The 23170-nt window shown below is 39.8% G+C and overlaps 1 protein-coding gene across 2 annotated transcripts; it reads right to left on the reverse strand.

The window, feature by feature from the left end:
• Window positions 1-223: 223 nt before the first annotated feature.
• Window positions 224-20498, reverse strand: LOC105391165. 2 transcript variants are annotated; one of them, XM_011562599.3, is made up of 6 exons: window positions 20089-20498; window positions 16118-16220; window positions 4430-4565; window positions 3351-3493; window positions 1890-2024; window positions 224-1485 (listed from the first exon to the last, which is right to left on the reverse strand). In XM_011562599.3, exons 2-6 carry the CDS (start codon window positions 16212-16214, stop codon window positions 1031-1033), a joined length of 966 nt encoding a protein of 321 aa, XP_011560901.3. In that variant the 5' UTR covers window positions 16215-16220; window positions 20089-20498; the 3' UTR covers window positions 224-1030. The 2 variants fall into 2 exon arrangements, with proteins under 2 accessions (XP_011560901.3, XP_048485150.1); XM_048629193.1 differs by lacking the exons at window positions 16118-16220; window positions 20089-20498 and adding an exon at window positions 5900-6061.
• Window positions 20499-23170: the final 2672 nt, after the last annotated feature.

Consider the following 23170-nt stretch of genomic DNA (forward strand, 5'->3'; position numbering starts at 1 on the left):
CAAATCAATCTATTCTTGAAAAAAACTACACTTACAAATATGATGTTCAGAACTAGACCCTGAGTCACCCCTTTTCGGCATAACTACTATGTTTTTTACAATCTGCACGTACCTAAATACATATTTATTTAAATCGCTAAAAGCTAATACCTAACATATATTATTTTAACTGGGGGTGTGTCAACTGGTCGCCATTAAAAATTATAACTAAAACAACAAAACATTTCAAAGACTGTGTTCATTTAATTTTCTTAAGGTAAATCTTAAATATTTAATCTTAATTACAGTGCATAAATAGGAAAAGGATTATATTATAATACCTACATACGTTCATGATTTACAAACATATACACATAAGTACCAAAATTATTAGCTTTTATAACGACAGCCAGCTGTCGATTTCGATGAAACACGATAGTCAAAACTCATTCATGAATTAAGGTAAGGGTTTAAATTAATATTTACATTTTCGGCTTCTTAAGGAATTCAGTATAAAATACGTTTAAGCATTATAAGTACCAACTATATAAGGAACATAAAATATCTACCTATTATGTATTTTGTTAAAGATTGTTTAATATTTCCAGGAATTATCTTTTATTATTACCGCCATTTCATTACAAAGATAATTCGACATTCATTTTAAATAGTATAGTATACAAGATCTGCTTAACAAGTCAAGGAATTTAGTTAGTAACAATCGTTTAAACAATAAAATATCTAGTAATTCTAACTAACCTATGTAGTGTATTGTGCAAAAGCGCTTATTCTGAGGTAATAACTTACAACGTGTATTGGTGACTACTAATTGACTACATTCATTAAACATACAAGAGAATCCAACGCAACCAGAAAGAACTAACTGTCATGGATCCAGAGCTTGGTCTCAACATTGCAAAACGCCACAACTCCAAATGAAAATGATGCTAAATTAAGTGGGATTTTATTGATACTCGGAGCGGCGTCCCAGGACGGGCCGTAAAATTTACATGGCCATAAAAACTTCACCAGTAAAAGCCATCGTGCCTCATTATATAACGACTCCACTCCTCGAGATAATTTTCGTGGGCTCCTTTACCTTCTCTTCGGTTTTAGCGTCGAGCGACGACGCTTGTATTTTCTTCCAAGTATCCCCCAACGCCTTGCTGAAATGGTCGTCGACGACGGTTTTGGTGGCTTGCGTCGGCTTCTTGTCTTCGTTTTTTAGTCTTGACGTCTGTATTTGTTTCCACGTATCGCCGAGCGCTTTCGCGAAGTGGTCGTCGACTGACATGCTGGCGTCGTCGACTTCCATGGCGACTATTTTGACTGGTTTGGGGGGGTCGACGGTGTTGAACTGGATGGGGCTGCTGGCTCGGTCCTCGGTGGGGGGCCTGGCGGGGGCGGGTTCGGGGAGGGTCTTCTTGTTGAATAGAGTCATGTAGTCGTCTCCGAGCGAGCGGCGGAAGTGCTCGTCGATCACCGGGTCACACATCGACATGGATCCTGGGGACAAACGGTGGGTATGGTAAGATTTTTAGACAGTCTAGGCAAAATAGTCTGTTTGTTTATGATGGATGCCTTTCAATCCGCAATATGGACCTATGAATGCATTTGAACCCTATTTGATCTAATATCCAGTCACCCAAAGGTTCTTTAGAATAAATTGCTATATAACTTTAATTATCCGTTTGAATATACTTTAGCTAGGTACTATGTATGAGAAGTCGTTAATAAAACAGCCGAATTTGATTACATAATTATGGCTTATAACACTCGGGGTAACATTAGGACCCAAAAAATACAAATAAAAAATCGGGGCAGCTACGTTACGCTACCACAGACAGCCACACAGACACGTTAAACATAATTATAACACCCCTCATTTCCGTCGAGGGTTAAAGACTAACCTGGTGGAGTATCAGCCTGTCGCGTGATGACAGAGGGCCGCGAGTAGGGCGGCGGCGGGCGCGGCGGCGGCGCGCGGGCCCGGAGACGCATGTCGATGGGAGTCTCGTGTCGCACCCCCGGGTACTCTGGCGGAGCTGGTGGTGGGAGAAAGAGATGGTTAGATGTTTATTTTTTAGGTAGGTAAGGTCAGCTAGATAAGTAGCTTTACCCTTTTTTATCTAGTCACACTAAGGCTGTTTTTTACAGCATGCGGATTTCATCACGCATGCTGGATGGGGATGGCACGCCTTTTTCCCGCGTCTCGCGTGCATATATTCTTGAATGAATACTTGTATGAACGCGTGCGGATCAATCCCGCGTGCGAGATCAAAACCGCATGCTTATAAAAACAGCCTAAGAAAACGCACAAATAAAAACAAAATGAGGCTGACTGCATCTATCATCGTATGGCTTTTCTAAGACAGCATCGTTTGGCTTTTAAAGGATTTAATGTAGGGATTCCGAGATAAAAAGTTGTCTGGGCTTTATAATGGTCAAATAATTCTTCCGTGAAAATATATTAAGTCTTTCAAAAGCTTCTCTTAACTTCGTTTAACATTGAAGTAGGCTTTTGCTGTATACAGCCCCTACTATTTCTATGTAGATATTTTGTTCACAACTCAGTAGCACTTTTCGTCAAGGAAACCCGTTTGTAAAGTAGACCTAACAAAGTTACGAGTACGGTCTGGAAATTAGATTTGTCGTTCAGAAACTGAATTTGTAAGAACAAGTAACTTCAGACCTAGTTTAGTACCGGTACCTACCAACGTTTCTGAGTATACAGACTTTGCGTTCAGGAATACAAGTTTACAGTTGTGTAAAGTGTTTTCAGTGCTACGGGTGTTGAGTAAACTGCTTCGCCACTCGCCACCTAGCTGTAGGTACATCAAAGTTCCAAACTGAAGTACTTACTTACTACATAAGCAACCAAACAAGTAAATAGCCACTACTCCGAAATAACTACTGTGCAAAATGCAAACAAGAAATAATGTTACTTTTAGTATGAAAGTTCTATTTAGGACTAACAATAAGGTTGTAACACTACCTTTATAGACAAGTAAAAACACTACCCATAATGTTAGTCTCAATACAAAACTTGAAAGTCACGTGACTTTTTACTATGAATAATATTTCACTATTTTCCCCAACCGCCCCTCTTCACGTACAATACAGCTTTTCCTACACCGTCTACAAGTACAAAAGGATCTATTATTGTTACCCTTTAAGTTAAATCTTAGGTTAAACCGGCTAATTTTAATTCACACCCTACACTATCAGTAACATAATTAACCAAAACTTGTATATGTATCACGTAACTTTTCAGTAAGTACGTACGATAATATTTTCATTTCATTTCCCCAATCGCTCCCTATTGCCCACAAGGTAAATTACCTTCCCACCGCATCAAAGAGGTATATTACCTTTTCCATTAACAGAAAGGTTGGCGGGCGCGTCGTCCACGCCATCGGACAGGTCCTCTCCGTCGCTGTGGGGCTGCACCCTCATCACGGGCGCGGTCCGACGCTCGTTGAACGATTGTGACCGCAGCGCCATCTTGCTTTCCCTGTCAAACGAGGAGAGGGTTAGGTAAGGTTATTGTGAGTTGGGTTAGTTGGTTGTCCTTGACCTCGGGTTGGTGAAAATTGGGCTGAAGACCGAAAGGGAAATTGACTTTTTTATCGAAAGTCCATTCTGAAAGGTTTTATAATATTATTTTATAGGCAATATTAGTTATATCAAACGGATGCCAAAGTGTCGCATGCATGCTAAAGTATCAACTTTACTTTATTAACATTGAATTTTATGAATATGATCTGCTTCTTCTAGTGTGTCGGTTATAATTATAAACACTAAGATTAGGGTTGTCACCGTTGTAAAAATAAAAGCCAGTCAGTCGCTATGTCGACGTGATTGGCACGGAGTGCAATTGAAGAGTTTATCTACGTCGATAAAAGTAAAAATAAAAAAAATAAAATATATAATAAATAAATATTATCCTTGCCAGAATAATATTTATTTATTATATATTTAATAGTATGTATATATTCAAGTATATAAGTATGTTTTATGTATTTTATATTACCTATTACTAGGTATAGATTAGGTGTTATAATATTATTTTCCTGTAAGTATAAGTTATGTTTGTAATTTTTTTGCACTCTCCCCTTTTTCTTATGTATAATTTCTCTCCTCCGAGGTAGTCTGGAAGAAATTACTCTTAGTAATAAGGCCGCCAATTGTACCATCTATGTTGTGTATTTCCTCGTGTAATTTCTGTGTTTGTGTGCAATAAAGAATTATCTATCTATCTATCTATAAAAATGCCATACAAGCATGGTCTGAGGTGCCACACATAAGCACGATACGACGTCGCGTCGTGGCACTCTCTCGTTCTGTCCATCCCACATCCTACCTGCTAGTAGGAAGGAGACGTTTTTATGACACGACGTCGTATCATGTATAATGTGTGGGACCCCTGAGTAGGTATGAAGTTGCTTACTTGGGCCGGTAGTCCGGTAGCCGAGCCGCGCGTCGCTCCCGCCTCCACTTGCCCGTCAGCTCCTTGGCCCGGGGCGCCTCCGGGGACAGCGTGCGGTCTCCCTCCGACTCGCCGCTGGACGCCGTGCTCGGGGTCTCTGGAAAGAGAGAGAAGATGGGAATGAGTATGAGGTTACTAGTCGAATGGTTTTGCTAAGAGGTGGCAGAAGCAAGACAATTGTGATGTGTGAAATTAGAAGATGGTCTAGCTAGATACCTGGATTTCTGATTAATTTATGATCAAGGATCAATCCAAATGAATAATAATAATAACCATAATAATCAGGGGACATCACACACACGGCCATTGGACCCTAAGCTAGGCAGAGCCTGTTATTTGAGTATGTATCAGACTGTTGATTGTAGATAAATTATAGTTATTTTACCTACTAGTTTACCTACTATTAATTGTAGGTACCTACATATTATTATACTAACTTATATTATTAACACACAAGACCAAAGTACAAATATGCATCTTTAAACGAATATCCCCGGTCCCGGCCGTGGATCGAACCTGGAACCTTCGGCATAGCAGTCACTCACCACTACACCAATATAGCTCCGTTTTATAAGGTTTCAGACGTGGAATGTAAAATGGTATTTTTTTGGGTCATACTTAGGTACATAATATTATATTTTATCAAGTTTTACTTATTATTACATTGAGGACTATTCCGATTTTTACCGTAACAGTACTTATGAACCTACCTAAATTAAATAATTATACTTAATCAAGATTGAGTGCTTTCATGTTTATCAATAATTAATGAGACCTTTTATTTTCAATATTCCACAAGTTGTGTGTTGAAAAGTTTAATTAGAATCGAGCACCCAGTATTTCAAGTAATTATTTTCTTAGACCTATAAAATGAGCGCCTACTAAAGTTTCTCTTAAACTTTTTAAATTATTTTCATCATCGCTATATTTAAATCTAAGAAACTCTGCTAAAACACAACACGAACTTTATCATTATCAGAGTATTCTTATATGAATACTAGCTGTACCCGCGAGCTTCGCTTCGCCTTAAAAAGTTTTCCCATGGGAATTTCGGGATAAAAAGTAGTCTTTGTTCTTTCTCAGGGTCTAGACCATATGTATACCAAATTTCATTCAAATCCGTTCAGTAGTTTTGGGGTGAAAGAGTAACAGACAGACAGACACAGTTACTTTCGCATTTATAATTTTAGTTTGGATAATATAATATATATAACGGCATATATTATATTATAACGGCAGCCACTTATTTTTTAACTTATACCCAAGTTCACCGACATACACATTATATTATATATTGTAACTACACTTACAAGGTACATAACATACCCGGGTACACCTAACACCAATAGTAGTTCCAACAAACAAGTCAAATATCAACCAAGAACTTAGACAATAATCCCAACTTCTACACTGTACTAAAAGTTCCATTACCTTTGCCGGGGGACGCTAGCCAGGGCTGCCACAGCGGAAGACTAAACTTAGGAGACTCCGGGGGCTCCATGGACGACTGAAGGTTACGAAGAGAGGTCCCAGTGGCTAGCAGGAACAAGTACTGGTCCAGTTCCATCATCACTGCCCAGAGGCCACCGACACAAACAACTACACTGCGAAACACTTCATCCAAAGAACCGCACCGATATAATACACTAGGGATTAAAGACACTAAGAATCCAATAGCACATTTGTAGGAAATAGCACTGATTTAAGCGATCCGGGAGCTGCAGTGATGGCGTCCCGCACAGGTAACACTGAAGACTGAATAAAAAATGAACTGGAAGAGATTACATCGGAATAAATAAATGAGATGAACAAAAAACAAACCGAGAGCAAAAAAAAGAATCATCACGCTACATCCACGAGGCCGGACGTTGCGGCGCTTCCTTCGAACCCTGCTGATACAGGGTGATGCCAAAACCGCTAATGACTTCAACGGAAATCTTAAAAAATATGCACTAAATATAATGAACGTGATGAAAAGTCAACTAAGTACAAACAATAAAAGGAAGAGACAGAACAATGAACCCTTTTCAAACGCCTCGATGAAGGTTGAGACAAAGATGTGACAAATATGACACAGTCTGGCTCATCGCTGACCTTTACCCGAGTCGAACAAAGGAATTGCGAACTCGACACTATTTGAAAGACTATTGACAAAGAAAACGGCATTGTAATTTGGGAGAATAGTAAATGAATTTGAATACCAAATCACCTTATCCATTGGACCCGAACTGAATTCGAATCCTTAACAGAAACAATGAATAGAGATAAGAAATATCTGTATGTTTTTCAAAATCAGTGCATTTTCAAGCGTATGCTGCGAAACATCCTGTAGATGGAATACATCAACCTGTTCGGTCCATTCATGAAAGTGCGTGAGCGCAGGGCGCGGGGATTAATGGACCCCCCTCCCCTCACCCGGGCAGCCTCCCAGCCATTACCCGCCGCCAAGCCATCCTCAACCATAACCCTATTAACCTTAGAGTCTTCATCCTTTGTCTTTGGTACTAAATCTTGATGCTACGTCTTCGAATCCTGATTTCGGTTCTAAGGCTGTATTACTAAGATTGCAGTTTGAACGCTGCAGTGGTCGGTGCATTGAATTTAAAATTACGGTGGTTGTATCCTTGGAAGGTTGTCTTTTATTTTGGGGAGTGAGGTGCGGGGTGAGCGGGGAGGCTGTGAGAAGATCGCCGCTCCGTAGAGCCTTATAGGCATTAGTTTTTATTGTCTAATAGACCGGCAAAAGGCAGCCGACAACAGGTAGAGTTTGGCGCCGTACTTTAATTAAGTCTGGAGGTTTCGCCGAGCGTTAATGGAACGACGATGAAATAATTAATAAACTTTCTTCGTCTGTATTCTTTGGTTGTTCCCCGCTAGTCGACGGGAGAGAAACAGGTATGCTTTGAAGTTGAGGTTTTTATAATCATTATCTTTGATGCTGTATGGCCTATGAATAAGATCGTTTTTTTATTCTATTAGATCATTATTATCATGCCTAGCTCTATTTACAATCTTGATTAGTTGCAGACTTATAGAGATCACCTCTGGTATCGGTGTATGAAACTAGTTCTTATATCCATTCACCTAAGTGCGGTCATTAAAACAAAATTATTCAAATTTGGGTCTAAGTATAATTTTGAAATAAAATACCAACCTAAGTAGTAGCACTATAATCAAACTAAGCATTGGTGTTTAGTCTAGCGATTTTACAAATTCACCCAATTCTCTGACTTCATGCCAATTAAGTAAACCAAAAGTTAAAAATCATAAACAAGCTTGCGCGCCCTCAAGCTTTTGTGTAAATTGGCGCTCATTCGAATTTTAAAATATTATGATTTGAAATTGGAACGAGCCAATAGGTGTAATCCGGTGGTTCCAAATTAAAATAGTTGTTAGCCGGAGGGTGCACATCCGTTGAAGCAGCATGGCCGCCGCTTTAGGGGATGTTTACTGGCACGCACATTACTTGAGGGACCATGGGTATTTAGAAACTAAGTAAAATGGTAATAAGGATCAGTTTGCAATGACGCTAAATTTCAAACATGTATGGCGGGTACAAGTTGCTGATGCTGAGCAAGTTTGAAATCATGTTTTAGAAGTAAAGGAGTTTTGCTGTACGAAGTAAATGTATAATTGCATTTATAATAGATTAGTTAAACAAACAATAGACTTTTGATAGAAATTTGAATACCGAGGTAGTTACTACCACCACCACCATTTGTTATTCTATGGTAGAACCATTCTGCTGACGACTAATTACTTCGACGAGTTTCTAGGTTATAGGTATATTGGATAGCAGTCCTGCCATACCGGTCAAATTAAGACGGTTAAATATTTTTTGGAGGTTAGATTAGATTCTTAGGTGCTGGATTGTCCTGTCTAACCCCGTGGCCACAGCCAATTGCGGCGCGGCGTGCGGCGCGGCGAGCGGCGCGGCTAGCGGTGAGCGCCGAAAACAAACGCTAGACAACGTACGAAGTATGCCACAGCTAGCCGCGGCGCGAAATGCGGCGCGGCTAGAGGCGCGGGTTGACTGGCGCGGTGCGCGGCGGCGGCGGGCGGCGCGGTGTGCGAGCGAAACAAATGTACTAGAGAGTATCGAGGCGGCCACAGCTCAAAGCGGCGCGCGCGGCGGCATCATTACCTTACCACGGCCACGGCACCACGGCCTTAGGGTCCAGCCACAGCTTTCAGCGGTGCGGGATGAGGTGCGGCGTGAGGGGCGGCGGGCGGTGCGGATTGCGGTGGTATGCCACAGCTCGACATTTGTTTTGGTCGCGCGTTGGCTAGTCCGTCCACTTGATGCCGCCGCGCGCGCCGCTTTGAGCTGTGGCCGCCTCGATACTCTCTAGTACATTTGTTTCGCTCGCACACCGCGCCGCCCGCCGCCGCCGCGCACCGCGCCTGTCAACCCGCGCCGCTAGCCGCGCCGCATTTCGCGCCGCGGCTAGCTGTGGCATACTTCGTACGTTGTCTAGCGTTTGTTTTCGGCGCTCACCGCTAGCCGCGCCGCTCGCCGCGCCGCACGCCGCGCCGCAATTGGCTGTGGCCAGGGGGTTAGCCTGCATATCTGGAGGCATCTATTTAATTCCTCTGTATTGAACTGAGGAGACTCGAGTAAATCTCCAGCTAGCGTAGCTTATTGAATATTATATTCTAATTCATGCGAAATTGCTTTGCAACGCGCATTGTGCGACGTGCGTTCATCGTTCATTCCAGTAGCCGCTTCCATAACCCGGGGGTCCAAATCAAATATCCGCTGTTTTGCCTCGGAATAATAAATTGGTTTCGTATTTACAGCGATGTTCGGGCCTACGGCTGTGGTTATTATTCTACGGCTGTGGTTAGGCGCACGAACGCCGATACTCGGTAGCATGTTTCCGACACACAAATTGTTTATTTATTGTTCTCTTCCTCCAAGAATAATGATTTGTGTAATTATAAGTTTGGTGGGCTCATGTGCTGAGTGCCTTATGTTTGTACGTAATTATTACTGAGGTACGTCATATTATGTTTCATACCGTAGAATTTAGAAAAGACGAAAATCAATACTCGCACATTCAAGTTTTACATTATGATCCGAAAAGTGTGATCATAATTATAAGACAAACAGCAGCGTTATTTGGAAAACCAAGTAAAAGTAACTTCAAAGGGATATACCAGTAAACTGTGGGTACTGCATGGGAAGTCGAGTTTTTACTCCGTTCGAGTAAGTAGTGGCAACTAAATTTTTTGTCACGGCAGAGTTGCCACCAAGGAACACATTACTTTTCTAAGCCATCTACCCTATGTTCACTTCTCGATAGATTAAAAACAACCTACACTTGGCCCTCTGACAACAGTATCAGTTTACAACACACGAGGCGAGGCGATGTGGGCCGGTGCGCGGTGGTGTCGGTGTGTTGGTAAACAACACTATGGCGGAAGGCCGGCGTCGCGGGGAAAGTTCAGGAAATAAGCCTTTCCGCATTCCAACGATTCCAACTATGTGCTTGATGTTAGATATGGTTTTTTTAGCATATTGTAGGTAGTATTATTTAAAGTTTTTAGCATGGTAAGGTAAACTGTAATATACTGAATAATGTTTTAACCCTACAGTGAGTTACTTAAAAACACTAATAAAATTACAAATGATTACCTATATGTTATTGATAAGTAACTTTGATTTGATCCAATTCAAATTCAAAACCTATGACGACATCTTCCGGGAAAGAAGGATAACTTTTCCAAAAAAAAAGTAATAAGAGGAAAGCAAAGCAACGCCATCTGTTTTGAGCAACCGAAATATGAATCAGCTTAGTGTGCTACAGTTCCAGGGTCTTTGGAAAGAGGGAGTCACCGGCAAAGGAGACTGGAAAAATGAACCTTATGAACAAAAAATATGGCCTTGTCCTGGAAATCCTGGAATTTTTTTTAATCAGAAAACAAGCAACAGCATGGTTTTGCTCATAGACTTAGTATATGTTTTGCTAGATTTTGAGAGTTTTGAGCAAAGTCAATTCAAATTATGCTGTATTTCTATAAAAAAATATTTTATTTGAAGGTTACATGAAGCCTTCGATCATTTGAAGCATGGATGAAGGACCTTTACATGCATTTCACAATAAATCCAAAAGTAACCGGTTATCTACTACAGTAGATATTATATTAATATGTAGATTTTAGTTTAGGAAAGTATCTGACAATTTTGTGACCGTTTCGGTATGTAAAATGCTGTTTATTAAACATTGCCATCCATATATGTGTTGTTTTGGCAATATTCTGATGTAAGGAACTGAAAATTATCAAAGCAGATAACTTTGCCAGCAAAATTCAATCAAACCATCGCGGAATCCAAAGCTAAAGGTCAGTCACGGACAGAGGGCAACAATCTCTTTTCTTCGTACTTATTGTTACGGGAATTTTTAATTCCACGTTCCATACGTTGAGCTGGAGCATGACGGGCGGAGAACCATACCACTACGCTCCGTTGCGTAATGTGCACTTCGCCATCTTCGTGTCAGGTCTCCACTTAATTGTATAAATTATCATCCAGCTCTAGCACCACACGAAACTGTATTGAATTAATGCTCGTTTCACAGATAGCATCGGTTGCATGATGCACGAAATCGTAATTGTCAAATTGATGGCTTGGCCGAGGCTGGCAGAGTGCAGAGCCGTCAGCCGTTGTAGATGGATCCGTGGCTTAAGTGCAGGCAACAAGAATCGCACAGCAGATGAAACATGGTTTGTTCATCGTGGTTCCCAATCGACAAACGTTTCAAACTAAATTGGACATAGTTAGTAAGGACTTCAAGGATAATCGCTCTTGTGACCATGACAGAGGAAACCCAATTAGGCACTGCCCATTGTCCACTATTATTGATGAACGATGGTGACTATCCGCAATAGATAGCAATGATTGCAGCAACAGAATAGCACCACGTACGTCATACGACTCATACGTGATAGCCCTGACACGCTTTATAGAGTCGACTTGACTGTCGGACGATGCGAACCCCTTATGTGGATGAGTTTGGTTCCAAATGATAAAGACTCCTAATTATGACATCACTCATAAAAACTCGACCGATGGAATGCCAGAATGAAAACCGAACATAATATATTTTAACGACCACAATAAATATTTAAACCCATTTCCATTTGATGACACGGTTGACAAGCTATTGTAGGAATGATAAATTGTTAAATTAATAATAGTGGAATGCTCCAAATATTTTTAAGTCGTTAGTTCGAAAGGCGTTATGGGTTGGATGTTCTACATAAAATATCATAATTCATAGCTACCTCTTAGTGTTATCTTACGAAATACTGCACTTTACTCTACTACCTTAGCAAGACAAGGAGTCTCGTGTGAAGCTGACTGAATACTTTACTGGAACTGAATACTCCAACGATGATTAATCAAGACAGCATAGTCAAACGGCATTCGTTTGACGTGGGATAGGTATATCCCGTTTGACGTCACAACACAGATAATATAGCCGTTAGGAAACCATACCCTGATTCAGTCCGGAATACCGTGCATACCTTAAATATAACTTTATCGTCACCTGAGTTCAGTAGGTACTCCAGTTCAAACTGATACGAATATCAGGGACATAGCTACACCATGTTTGACATTAATGAGTTGTGGGCACTGAGCACATGGAGTTTACAATCGTAAACAAGTTGTAAACATCCCGGCATGTGTGAAGATGTGATAAACGCTTTGTCTGGGAAACCGAGCGAGAGCAATACTTTGAGAATATTAGACAAATTCCTTCAACGGATATTAAATTAACATTCCAAATGCTCATACGCAGTAACAAGCGAGATATCTCGGATACACGGACGGTTCCGGATCTGTATGAACGTCTAGATTCAAGAACATGCCGCGCTTATTTTCAATTGAAATGTGTTGAAATGTTTAAGCCGCATTCTTTCGGACAATGTCATCAGTTCGGTATTCAAGGGCGTTTCGTATTTGTAGTTCAATTTATATTGAAGGTAATTTGTTTAACGGCTCAGAATTCCTAGACTGTAAATCGTGGAGATTACGCTTAACATGTGGTTAGTGCGCGTGAGTGCGTTATGTTTTCACGATAAGCGCGTTCCTGGCATTCTGTCGTGGATGCTCGGACAGTGGAGGACAGGCGGATTGAGTGCGGAATGTGATATAGTGACGGATGAGTCTCTGAATCCTCGCCCTTTGAGCCATTGTGCAACAAGCACGCATCTGTCGAACATATTCTTTTGAACATGTTGCAAACACGCATGGATGTATTTCTAAGCAATACAATGTGAATAATTATCATCCGCTGCATAGTTTTTTTTTATAAATTGTAACCCTGAGAATGCAATGTCGAGAAACATTGTATTCATGTGAATTTTCTATGACAATTATAATAATGGTGGCATTGAAAGACTCATTCAAAGTGTAAGTAGTTGGTGTAATTATTTAAAAATATTGAATTTGCAAGCCTGATAAATGTTTAATAAGGGCTATTTGCAGATTGATTTCAGATACCTGCAATTGATATTGAATTAAGAGTTTCGACAATTTCTACAAATAAATATTCTTGAAATCAATCATACATATCTATAGGTAGTTCTTCAATTCCCCAGAATTCTAGGAATATCTTAGATCATCAATCATCACCCGTTCTACAGCACTTTTTATTCAAACTTCATACAATGAATGTTATGATAGACATTGAAACCAGTGATACTATGCCACAAGGCCCACAAGTGATACCCATGCCCATGTGGTAATGTGGTATCGACTGACGGTCAGTGATGGCTACAACTGACAATGCTACAACGGCCGCATAACTCGAATAGCTGCCCGCACTCTCACTGCCAACGAAATTGAATCCGCTTGGCATTAGAAATTCTACATGATGACTTTATTACAGTAGATTCAGTAGGCGCGACATCGATCGATGTCAGTATCAGAAATCAGAAATGGTTTTCAAATCAAACCCTTATTAATGATGATGACGATCGCCGGCATAGGTCTTTTTCCTTTGTAAAGTGCCTTTATGACATTAGTAGTTAAGTGTATGTGTTGAAAGTTTTTGGTCCTCAATTTGAAAACCCTTCGGCCGTCTATGGAATTCCAGTTCCGAAGGCTTTGAAAAGTATGGAAACCCTATAAGTACTTAAGTATACATGGACCGAGCTATCTTTCACTTCCTCCCTCTTCTGGTTTCGTTCAGATTCCTCACTCGCTTTGTCTGTAGTGTGTGGTGAAGCGAGCTTCTTGGAATCCTTATCTCTAACATAATTGGAAAGCGCGGCAGTGATTGGTCAATTAGCGAATATATTGGATTACAAGTTGATCAATCTGTCTAATCTCTAGTGTCTACTTATAGATTGAATTCTTAACCATAAAATAACTATTATTTTATTTTATAGGTATATTCACATACAATCATGTATATGGTTCTTGAATAAATAAAAATAAAAAAATGAAATGAAAATTCGATGGTGAAGTAGTAAAAAAAAACTATTTAGTCTAGACAAAGACATAAGATTATTTGAGGTTGAGGTATAAGCACTTACATAAATGATTAAGGTTTGAATTATTTAGAGCACATTCAAATAACGTTATAATCAGGCTTTACATAATATTATGTAATTATATAAGTTATTCATAAACCCTGCCAATCTGAGTTCGTGTACTATTTTTAATTACATTGTAGGAGCAATTGACCGAATTCCGATAAAGCATCGATAAGACATCCATTTATTGACATTCCAACAGAATGGAATTTTATCTTTACCAAATTGGTAGCGACAATTTAATAACAATAGCAATAATAGAGGTGATAAATCGCATACGGCGAGTCTAGCGAGCCGGCGAGGTAGCCCGTAGTCCGTAGGTAACTGTAGTCAACGTTCAACCCACATTCTGCATTCTTTTCGAAACCGTAACAACCGCCTCTGCGTTCCGGATACACATGCGCAAAGCATATTCACCTCAATTATCATCGGCAATAAATCTCAATTTTATTCAATGATTACCACGGTATGCAGAGTATTGAGTAGGTATTGCATGTCTAGAGAGCTGTGAACATTCCAGGTAGTTAGTATGTACTGCTATGTTCCTAGTGCTGTCGAAAATCTCTGGGACCGTGGCAATTTGTTTAATCTTTTCAATAACTATTTCAGGCAATGAGCTCCCGAAGGTCCGTGATAATATATATACATAATGTTAATGACTTAGTGATATAGCCCTACTTGCATGCTTATGAAACCAACCCGCAAAGGATAGACGCTACTCGTTCGGAATTCAAACTCTTACGTGGTAGAGACTAGAGAGTAGTAGTGGCTGGTCGAAATTCCTGAACGCTTTCACTGGTGTGGTTCGCTGGAGCGGGCGGGCGCACGCAGCGGCGATGCACGCAGCCCAGAGACCAACGAAAGTGAGTGCCTGCTGACATCTCATTGCATAATTACATTACCTACTTGCACACACACTATTGTTTGTAAACAGCCAATAAGCAAACGCTTAGCGAACACATCGCGTGATTGTATGTTGATTAGTGCACACGCCGCTGATAGTCGCAGCATACGTGAAATTGGTTTCTGCTAGTTTTTTTGGTCAAAGAATTTGATGTCGCAATTGTTTTACACGGGCCCGTTTTATTGGCCATTAATTTAAATTCTTGACGAATTAATCGAGTGTGTGCATGTAGATAATTATGTTGTATTCTGACAGTTAAAAAGAAGACGCATGTGGTGACTGCTTCTTGCGCTAACCACATGAAGAGGCTAGGCTTGCGCGGGCGCCGGTGCTGTTAGTAGGTCGGCGAAAATGAGTTAGGATCCGGGCGGGTTCTACCTCCAAGCTGCGGCTCTCACACCGCCACTCACTCACAAACAACTCTTCCTTCTCACGAGTCTCAGCCGAGCCATTGTCAAGCTATTCTCTAGAGAAAACACCGCCTTGATTGCAATAATTATTCTCGACTCGTGGCGACATTAATTTATTCTCCGCTTGATAGCTATTCGCAACAATCGCAACCCTGCGTAACCCGGATCTACAAGTGAGTAAAAAACTGGTAAAAATGTGTGGTGTGACGGTCACATTCCGATGGCGCGAGGAGGCTCGCCGCCGCTCACTGCCGGCCGGGCCGCCACTAGGCACAATCACCGCACCACCATTGTGTCTACTGGCTGCTTCAATTGATCTGGTACAATTGTTATTGTTTCCGTACTTTGTGTTCTTTCATTGATCGATTGATTGGAACGTCCTACTAAACGTCTCGTCAACGTCGTATTGTTCCTGGGCTGCTAACTAGGTATAACTAAAAGCATTACCAAATAGAACATTGTTACCCAAGGGGTGAAAGCCACTCTGAGACCCTGTCATCTATCTCGAGATCTCGACCGAAACCGAAGTGTGAAGTTTACAAAACATTCTAAACTTATTATTATGACTAGCATTGTGGTAGCGTTCCGTACCTATGTGAAGTTTCTCACAGCAGGTGTCTACTTTTACAATATACTGTGGAATCTGGAATGTAACCCGCCCACTTGGCCGCCATACATCATAGACATCAACACTACACGCAGCAATCCAGTAGCTCAGCTAATTGTTTGCGCACATATTTCTGGGCGCCACCTAGATGGTTTCACAATAGACGAGAGATGAACACTTACCGAATCCCTCTGAATCACTGTTGGGGTATGCGGGGCAGGGCTGCACCATCGTGGCCGCTCGAGACAGCACGTCCAACGCCGATTCCACCTTCTCCATCTTTACCTGCGCAAGAACACGCAAAATTAGAATAGCCGACACAAACATAGCATTCAAAAACTATTTCTTATTAGGCCAATAAAAATAGTTGGCATGAAAAACGAATGTCGCAGCCGAGATGCCATGACATCCGAATGCCGATGGAAATTCCGCGTGGCACGTAAATGGCTAGACGGTGGACAGACGCGCGCCAATATGTATTGAAACGTGTAAATATAAGAGAGCACAGAGCATCAAACAAAGAGTTGTGAAATGAAACGTAGCATCGCATACCTCGGGATGTCGGCCAACGGGCCGCATTATTAGCAACACATACCGAGCTCGCCTAATGCGTCTACTACACAATACATTACTCGCGAATTGTTGGTTAAGCGTTTTATTGATTGCTGCGAGGCCTAATTGAGACTGGTCAGATTTATAGCTGGATGATAGGGCTATAAAGTAAACAATAAACCTCTTTATGTTTAGACTATTCATTGGGTTATCACTGTAGAAACAAACATAGATACGGATAATTAGTGAATTAGAATTTTCAAAACAAATGCAAAATTAAGGGACGACGACAGTATTGTTATATTCAAATTGGGATAACAAGCGCATTATCATTACTAATCAGTCCATTAAATGGACTCCTTATTAGCTCCTTACTTGAGTAGAAACTAAAATAGCGATTAAATAACCAAATTTTAGGAAAGCGGCAACATAACTAAATTTATTTAGAAGAGTTTCATAGAAAGAATGTTTCGAGCAAACAAAAACTCCCACTGATGAATCTTGATGAGCATAATGGACGTCAAATTCCACGAATACGTATGAAGGGGACATGACATTATACTTTTAAAGGGGGACATGTTTTTGGGCGTTCTCATGGATGAGTGTGAGAGACGAGGCGTTGATGAAGGGCCGAGCTGTGACGTCCACGGATGAGAGCAATCAGAAGGCCTAGCACGGGGCGCAAGACGCGCACGCCAAAACGAGACCAAAGTTTTGCGTCGCGCTCTTTCACATCGCGCGGCTTCGAGAGAGAGCGCGACGTCAAACTTTTGTCACGTCTTGACGTGAACGTCTCTTGCCCCGTGCTAGGCATGCAGGTATTTGGTAAGTTCGTCACAATAGAATTTGACTGCCCGTAGGCGGAGTCACGAGTCTCTCTGGTATGCCGGTCAAGACACTCGCAACAAAAACGACGTAATTCGATACATATTGTGATGATCACGTAGAATATTATAATAGGCTCGTAATAAAAGTTTGGAATGTTGTGGTTTTAATCGGAAAGGGTTTAAATGGGAATATAATTGATAAGTACATCTTTATATGTACCTATGTATGGTAAGTCTGAAATTGACATAGCGATTCAAGTAAAATGAATGAATGTTAATGATGATTGTTTGTATGTAAGTAAAAAATATATTAGGAACTTTCAATGATGAGATGTAAACAACTTAACTAATTAGCTGCTACGGTATCAGATTCTATGGAACAATGAAAACAGGAGATTTTGAGAATGGCCGACGACGTCTTCATTATCAAAGAATCGAAAATAAAAGAAGAATAGCAAAAACGCCAGGTGCATGGGCACCTGCCCTTCGTGACATAAACGAGTATTTAAATTGACGCAGTTTTGTAAACAGAAGGCGGTGATTAACTGAACTCTTTCTTTCAAAATATTTTACCTCATAAACTACCATCGCCTCTGATGCCGAAAGCCCAATAATTTTCCATGAACGGATGCTAAGTTGCTTACTTAATATCAACGGTAGCGGCGTTTTTTTTTTATGTTAGCAAAAAGTAACATTTACTTTAGTGATAAGGTATCTAACTATCTAATCTACATATTTAATGCAAAATATAGCGTTTCAATAACATAGTACTCTTGAGTGTAGCTACTGTAAATACACCGCAGGACATAAAGGGGTATCTAGAAACCGACAGTTGTTTGAGTGAGGGTTTGTGACGTGAAACGAAAGCTTCGGCACAAGAAGCAACATGCCTGCTGCAAGTAAATCGTTATCACCTGCGAAGATCTTCAGGACGAAAGCCACATGCTTGAACCTTGACATTCCTTTAGTTTAAAAATAATAATTTATTTCAGCTCCATCTTCTTACTCCGCATTTTGATCCCTTTCGTCACTGACTTAGGGTTGGGAGTTTATTGATTGAAGGAATGCCCGCATTTGGGGTGCCTGTGTTTAGAGCGGTAGTCGCTACCCCTGCTGCGCCTGCGCACGTGGTGTGAGGGGGGCGGGGGGCGAGGGAACCAGCAGATGTGCCGATGCCGAAAGCGTCTGTTGAGTACTCTAGCTTTGCAAAACACGTTCGAACCGAACAAGTCATGGAATCGGTACGTTTTATGCAACGAGATAGAGTTGCGGTTAGCTCAGCAATGCTCGGAAACTTCGGTTTTTGTTAGCTGGAGTGGCCCTCCTGCATTTTACAGAGGGTTGCATTATGTGGGGATCGTCGCTTTGTTTGCTCGCTCGTAAATTGGATTCTTGTTGAATGCAGTTGAGTTGAGTGTGCAGCTTTCACTAGATTTTGGATCTTTAATTAGTTTTGATTAGCCGCGGTGCATTCAAAACTATTGTACGGAGAGGTAGACTCAAATTTTGTCCTGAATTCATGCGTCGGAATATTGATTAGTTAAATATATTTTTTATGTTTCTTGTTGGGTGACTCTATAATTTCTGTAAATTCTGTTGGTAGGTAAGTACTATTTATTATAAACGGCATTTAGTGATACATAGATATATTGTAGGTCAATTATTTGAAGTAATTATGGTGTCAAAGTAATTGTTATGAACTTTTTGGAACCACCGATATTTTTCCGTAATATTTCTAGTTTCGAATTCTGCCCTTTGCTAACCATATCAGCTGGAGCGTTTATGATACGTTCTTCCTTATATTTTACATCCATAATATAGAGACGTTCTATGTATAAAATCAAATGTAGCTACAATATTCAATGTCTTCTATTGAAAATAACTCTGAATACCTACAACCATTCACCGCAATAACATGGCCTGAAGTAACCTCATAGATGTCACAAAAAGCGGAGGTCACATTGGCTCAATCGTCTACGAACGCGGGTTAACCCTTATCACGCCGTTTGGCACATACGAATACTATCGACTTATCACTGTGCTTGTGTATCTTGTATCGTGCACGTGTTAACATGGGGTCAGTCTATACGACAAAAAGCGAAGTTTCGGAAAGCTGCGCGAGCCACGACTCTATCTCGTTGTTAATCGTGCCGATTGCACGACTGTTCTCATTTGTTAGTTTTTTGTCAGTATAGAGTGACCCTCGGCCGCGGAGCGTTGCGACCGCATTCCTCGCCATTATACGTATGTGCGCAAGATGCTCGAAACGTTACCTTTTACCTCAGCGCAATGTAAGCCCGCCATCGCCACATGTAGCGGCCAAATTTTTTGCTCATACCTACCTACCTTCGTTCTCTCGTATAGTTGAACCGGTAAGTCGGTCCATTATTGTAGCAAAGTGTTGAGGAATTTGGCGGTCGTTCCACTTGGTGTTGAGTTTGGTTGTTAGCGAAAATACCGACCTATTAGGTACCTAGCTATGTACTTAGATGTTCCATAATATTTTTTTATCATCTATAAGTAGGCGTTATCATCATCATTAGCCAACAATCGCACACTTTTGCTGTAAGTAGTCATGTCATAGCCATTACTTAGACATTAGTCTCCCACATCATGATGAAAACTTAATAATAATTAGGTATAAAAGAAAATAAACATGCCTACCATATTTTTCGGGGAAAGGTAGGGTAAGGCAGTATAAGTAGGTAATGTCATCCATGAGGATTTCAAAATAAACATTGTAACTAGTTATGTAGTAAGTAAAGCAAACTTACCAAAAATTCACACTAAACTTGCACGTAAACAATTGACAATCTTAATTTGAAAAATCAAAATATTGCGAAGCAGTCCAACACTTATTTACTTGAATTACATTAGCAAGAGCTATATTATCGTCCGTCCTTACAAGCAACCACAACTTGATAACAATGTTGTGAAAACCGGCGAATAACAAAAAAAAATCAATATCAAACGCGATAACTTCACAACCAGGCGCCCGCGTAACACTAACTATACTTTTAAATTTATAAACGTCGTAACATAGTTAACTAGCATGTGTTAAACATTGTCCACATTTAAAAAAACACTGCGTACACACTATTTGTTATTATTTTATTAAATCCAACTATCGCACGGCGACTCTGTTGACGAAATAATCGCGTTTGACATTTGAGCCGAGCCCACTACGATCGGAATGCAAGGAATGTCAAATATTTTCAGTGCTGCCATCTGTGTTTAGGAATTTTAAATCCGTGAGAGGCGGTAGAAACTGGATTCGAGTCACGATGTTACGTTGCTATATTTCAAAAATATTATGGCCAAATACTACCCAAATGAATGTCTTTGATACAAAAATGAGTTTTATTAAATAAGGTCCCTAATTTTTTATTAAAAAAATATGTAATGCTAAAAAAAATGAAAGTGTGGCGCGCGTGCGAATCCTAAGGAATGCGTCCAAGTTAAGGCCGCCGGTGGGACGTCACACGCAGGCGCTCACACCATCTCCTCTGCAGGTTATCGACTCGCTCTTCTGCCGCCGCCGGTCAAACCAAGCTCACTCACCGTAACTAACTGATACAGTGCTTGGAACTAAAACTTTACATACTTAGCTAGGTATATAATGGTAAAATGCCTAATTATGTTGATTAGTGGTCTTGAAAGCCCCTTCGTTCAGTCTGGGCTACCCTTAAAGGTAGCTAAGATTTCTGAAGACAGGTACCTACTTAACTAACGCTAAAAGAGATAATAGTAAATTTCTGAAAGATTGATATTTAACTACTAAATCTTTTTTTCTGTAACATAAGAAAAAGTTAATGTTGTTTAAGTTAATATAAATACGCTAGCGCCATCTATGTGTGAGTGGTGAAACTAACACATATTTTAAATCACCGTTTGTTGTCAGCGAAAAACTACAGATACCGCTATTCATAGAAACTGATTGAAAGAAAATGTAAAGCATACAATGGTTTCGTATTTTCAACTGTTTGTAAATGTTGTGATCTATAAATCTGTTGTGATGTAAAAAAATCTGGGAGGTACTTAGTAATTCTTTCATGGGCAGTTTTAGCTGCATCTACCCTACAAGTTCTCATAAATTGTGAACTAGACGAGTTTATTTTGTTTGGTAACTAGCTACCTACGTGGATTATGCTTGAATGTTGTGGTAATTTCAATTAATTAAGTAGGTAAGTACTGTTAGTCCTTATTAAGGGCATTCAATATGAACAGGAACATAAAGCGTTCTTCCAAAAAGTTACAGGATAGGTTAGTTAGGATAGTTTTTTGGAACCTGCCTCCTAATATTAGGAGTATCTGGAAGTTGAATTAATTTCCGCTAAAGACGTGTTTTAAAAACTACCTAACTTCTAGACTGCAAGTGCCTCTATACACGTAGGTACTTTAATAAAGTACTTACTAAATATTATGAGGTAGGATCTAAATTTGGCTGATGATATCAACTCGGGTATTGACAGACAAAACAAAGGACGGTATAAAAACAACAGTTTCTGATACATCTTTATTGTTATCTAACAAAACATTCATCACAATTATACTTATGGGTGAAAACTAAACAATGCATCTAAATAAAAATAAGCAACATTTAAGAAAGTACAGTATGTCATGTGCTACACGTTAACGTGTTCTGTTTTAAAAATAACACTTATACAGGATGTTGCAAAAATGGTACATAAGTAGGTAAGTAACAATAGGATACTTATATTTAAGCAAAAAAAAACACTTTTTTTTGAGTCGTAGAATAAGAGAGGTTCAGGACTAGTAGCACGGGCGCATTTAAGACTTGACATAAGTTTTGCATCGCCCTCACTCACATCGCGCAGCCTCAAGAGCGAGCGTGTCGGAGAACTTTTGTCACGTCTTAAATGCGCCCCGTACTAGCCCTTTTGAATGACCCGCTCAGTCACCCACTTTTGGCTTATTATACCATTTTTGCGATACCCTGGATATTATACTTAATTAAAGATTTATAATAGGCATATCAATGACGAATAAGTACGTAGTACTTACTTGTACGTAGCCCATAGTGTATCATATTACCTGCGTCCCACTGTACGATTCATGCCTACATAGGAATTTCTATTTGGCTAGTCAGACTAAGCTAAATGAAAGAAAGAAATCCTACAGACTACAATTATCTACCTACACTATAGATTTTTTGGGATATCTACAAATTATTATGATTATTTATAAGTACAAATAAAGTACCTACTTAAGTACTTTAATAATTATTTTATAAAGTAGGTGTGAAACTACCTACAACAAGTAATTTAAGTACAGTATCATTCAAATTAGGATATTGATCATTTCTTTACTGTCTACACCAAATACTAACCTAAATAACTTAGGTAGGTATACAGAATGTTACCAAAACCTATGTAAGTAGGTGCACTAGGTAAAGGTATAATGATGTAGGTACATAATACGAAAAAATATATATCTGATTATGATGATTATTATTATATCGATCAGAACATTCACTCGATATAGGTAAGAATCAAGACATTACTTACAACAACAAAAAACATGACTCTTAAAGAATTGTCTACCTACCTGCATGCTACCTACTTATCTATAAGTAACACGTAACATTCTGAATAAAATGGGTAGGTAAAGGTATACTAGGAAGATTTTCAGTAAATACTTTACAAAGAAAACCTACAAAACATAAAAATACACAGTAGGGATACATAATCTATCTGTTTTCCTGAGTGTTGTAAAAATACAATTATTATGTTACGAAGTGGACTAAATCATTAACTGGTTATGCATTTCTATCGTATTAGGTCCAGCCTGAAAAGAATAAACAAATAAATAAAATATAAATACATTTTATAAGCC

The sequence above is a fragment of the Plutella xylostella genome, chromosome 22 (genome assembly GCF_932276165.1).
Source record: "Plutella xylostella chromosome 22, ilPluXylo3.1, whole genome shotgun sequence".
Classification (NCBI taxonomy): domain Eukaryota; kingdom Metazoa; phylum Arthropoda; class Insecta; order Lepidoptera; family Plutellidae; genus Plutella; species Plutella xylostella.

Coding starts and splice junctions, on each gene's coding strand:
- LOC105391165 (XM_048629193.1), bottom strand. CDS start 6,038: ATGATGGAACTGGACCAGTACTTGTTCCTGCTAGCCACTGGGACCTCT. Junction 3,494..4,429: donor CTACCGGACTACCGGCCCAA/GTAAGCAACTTC, acceptor CTCGTTTGACAG/GGAAAGCAAGATGGCGCTGC. Junction 1,486..1,889: donor ACAGGCTGATACTCCACCAG/GTTAGTCTTTAA, acceptor GTTTGTCCCCAG/GATCCATGTCGATGTGTGAC.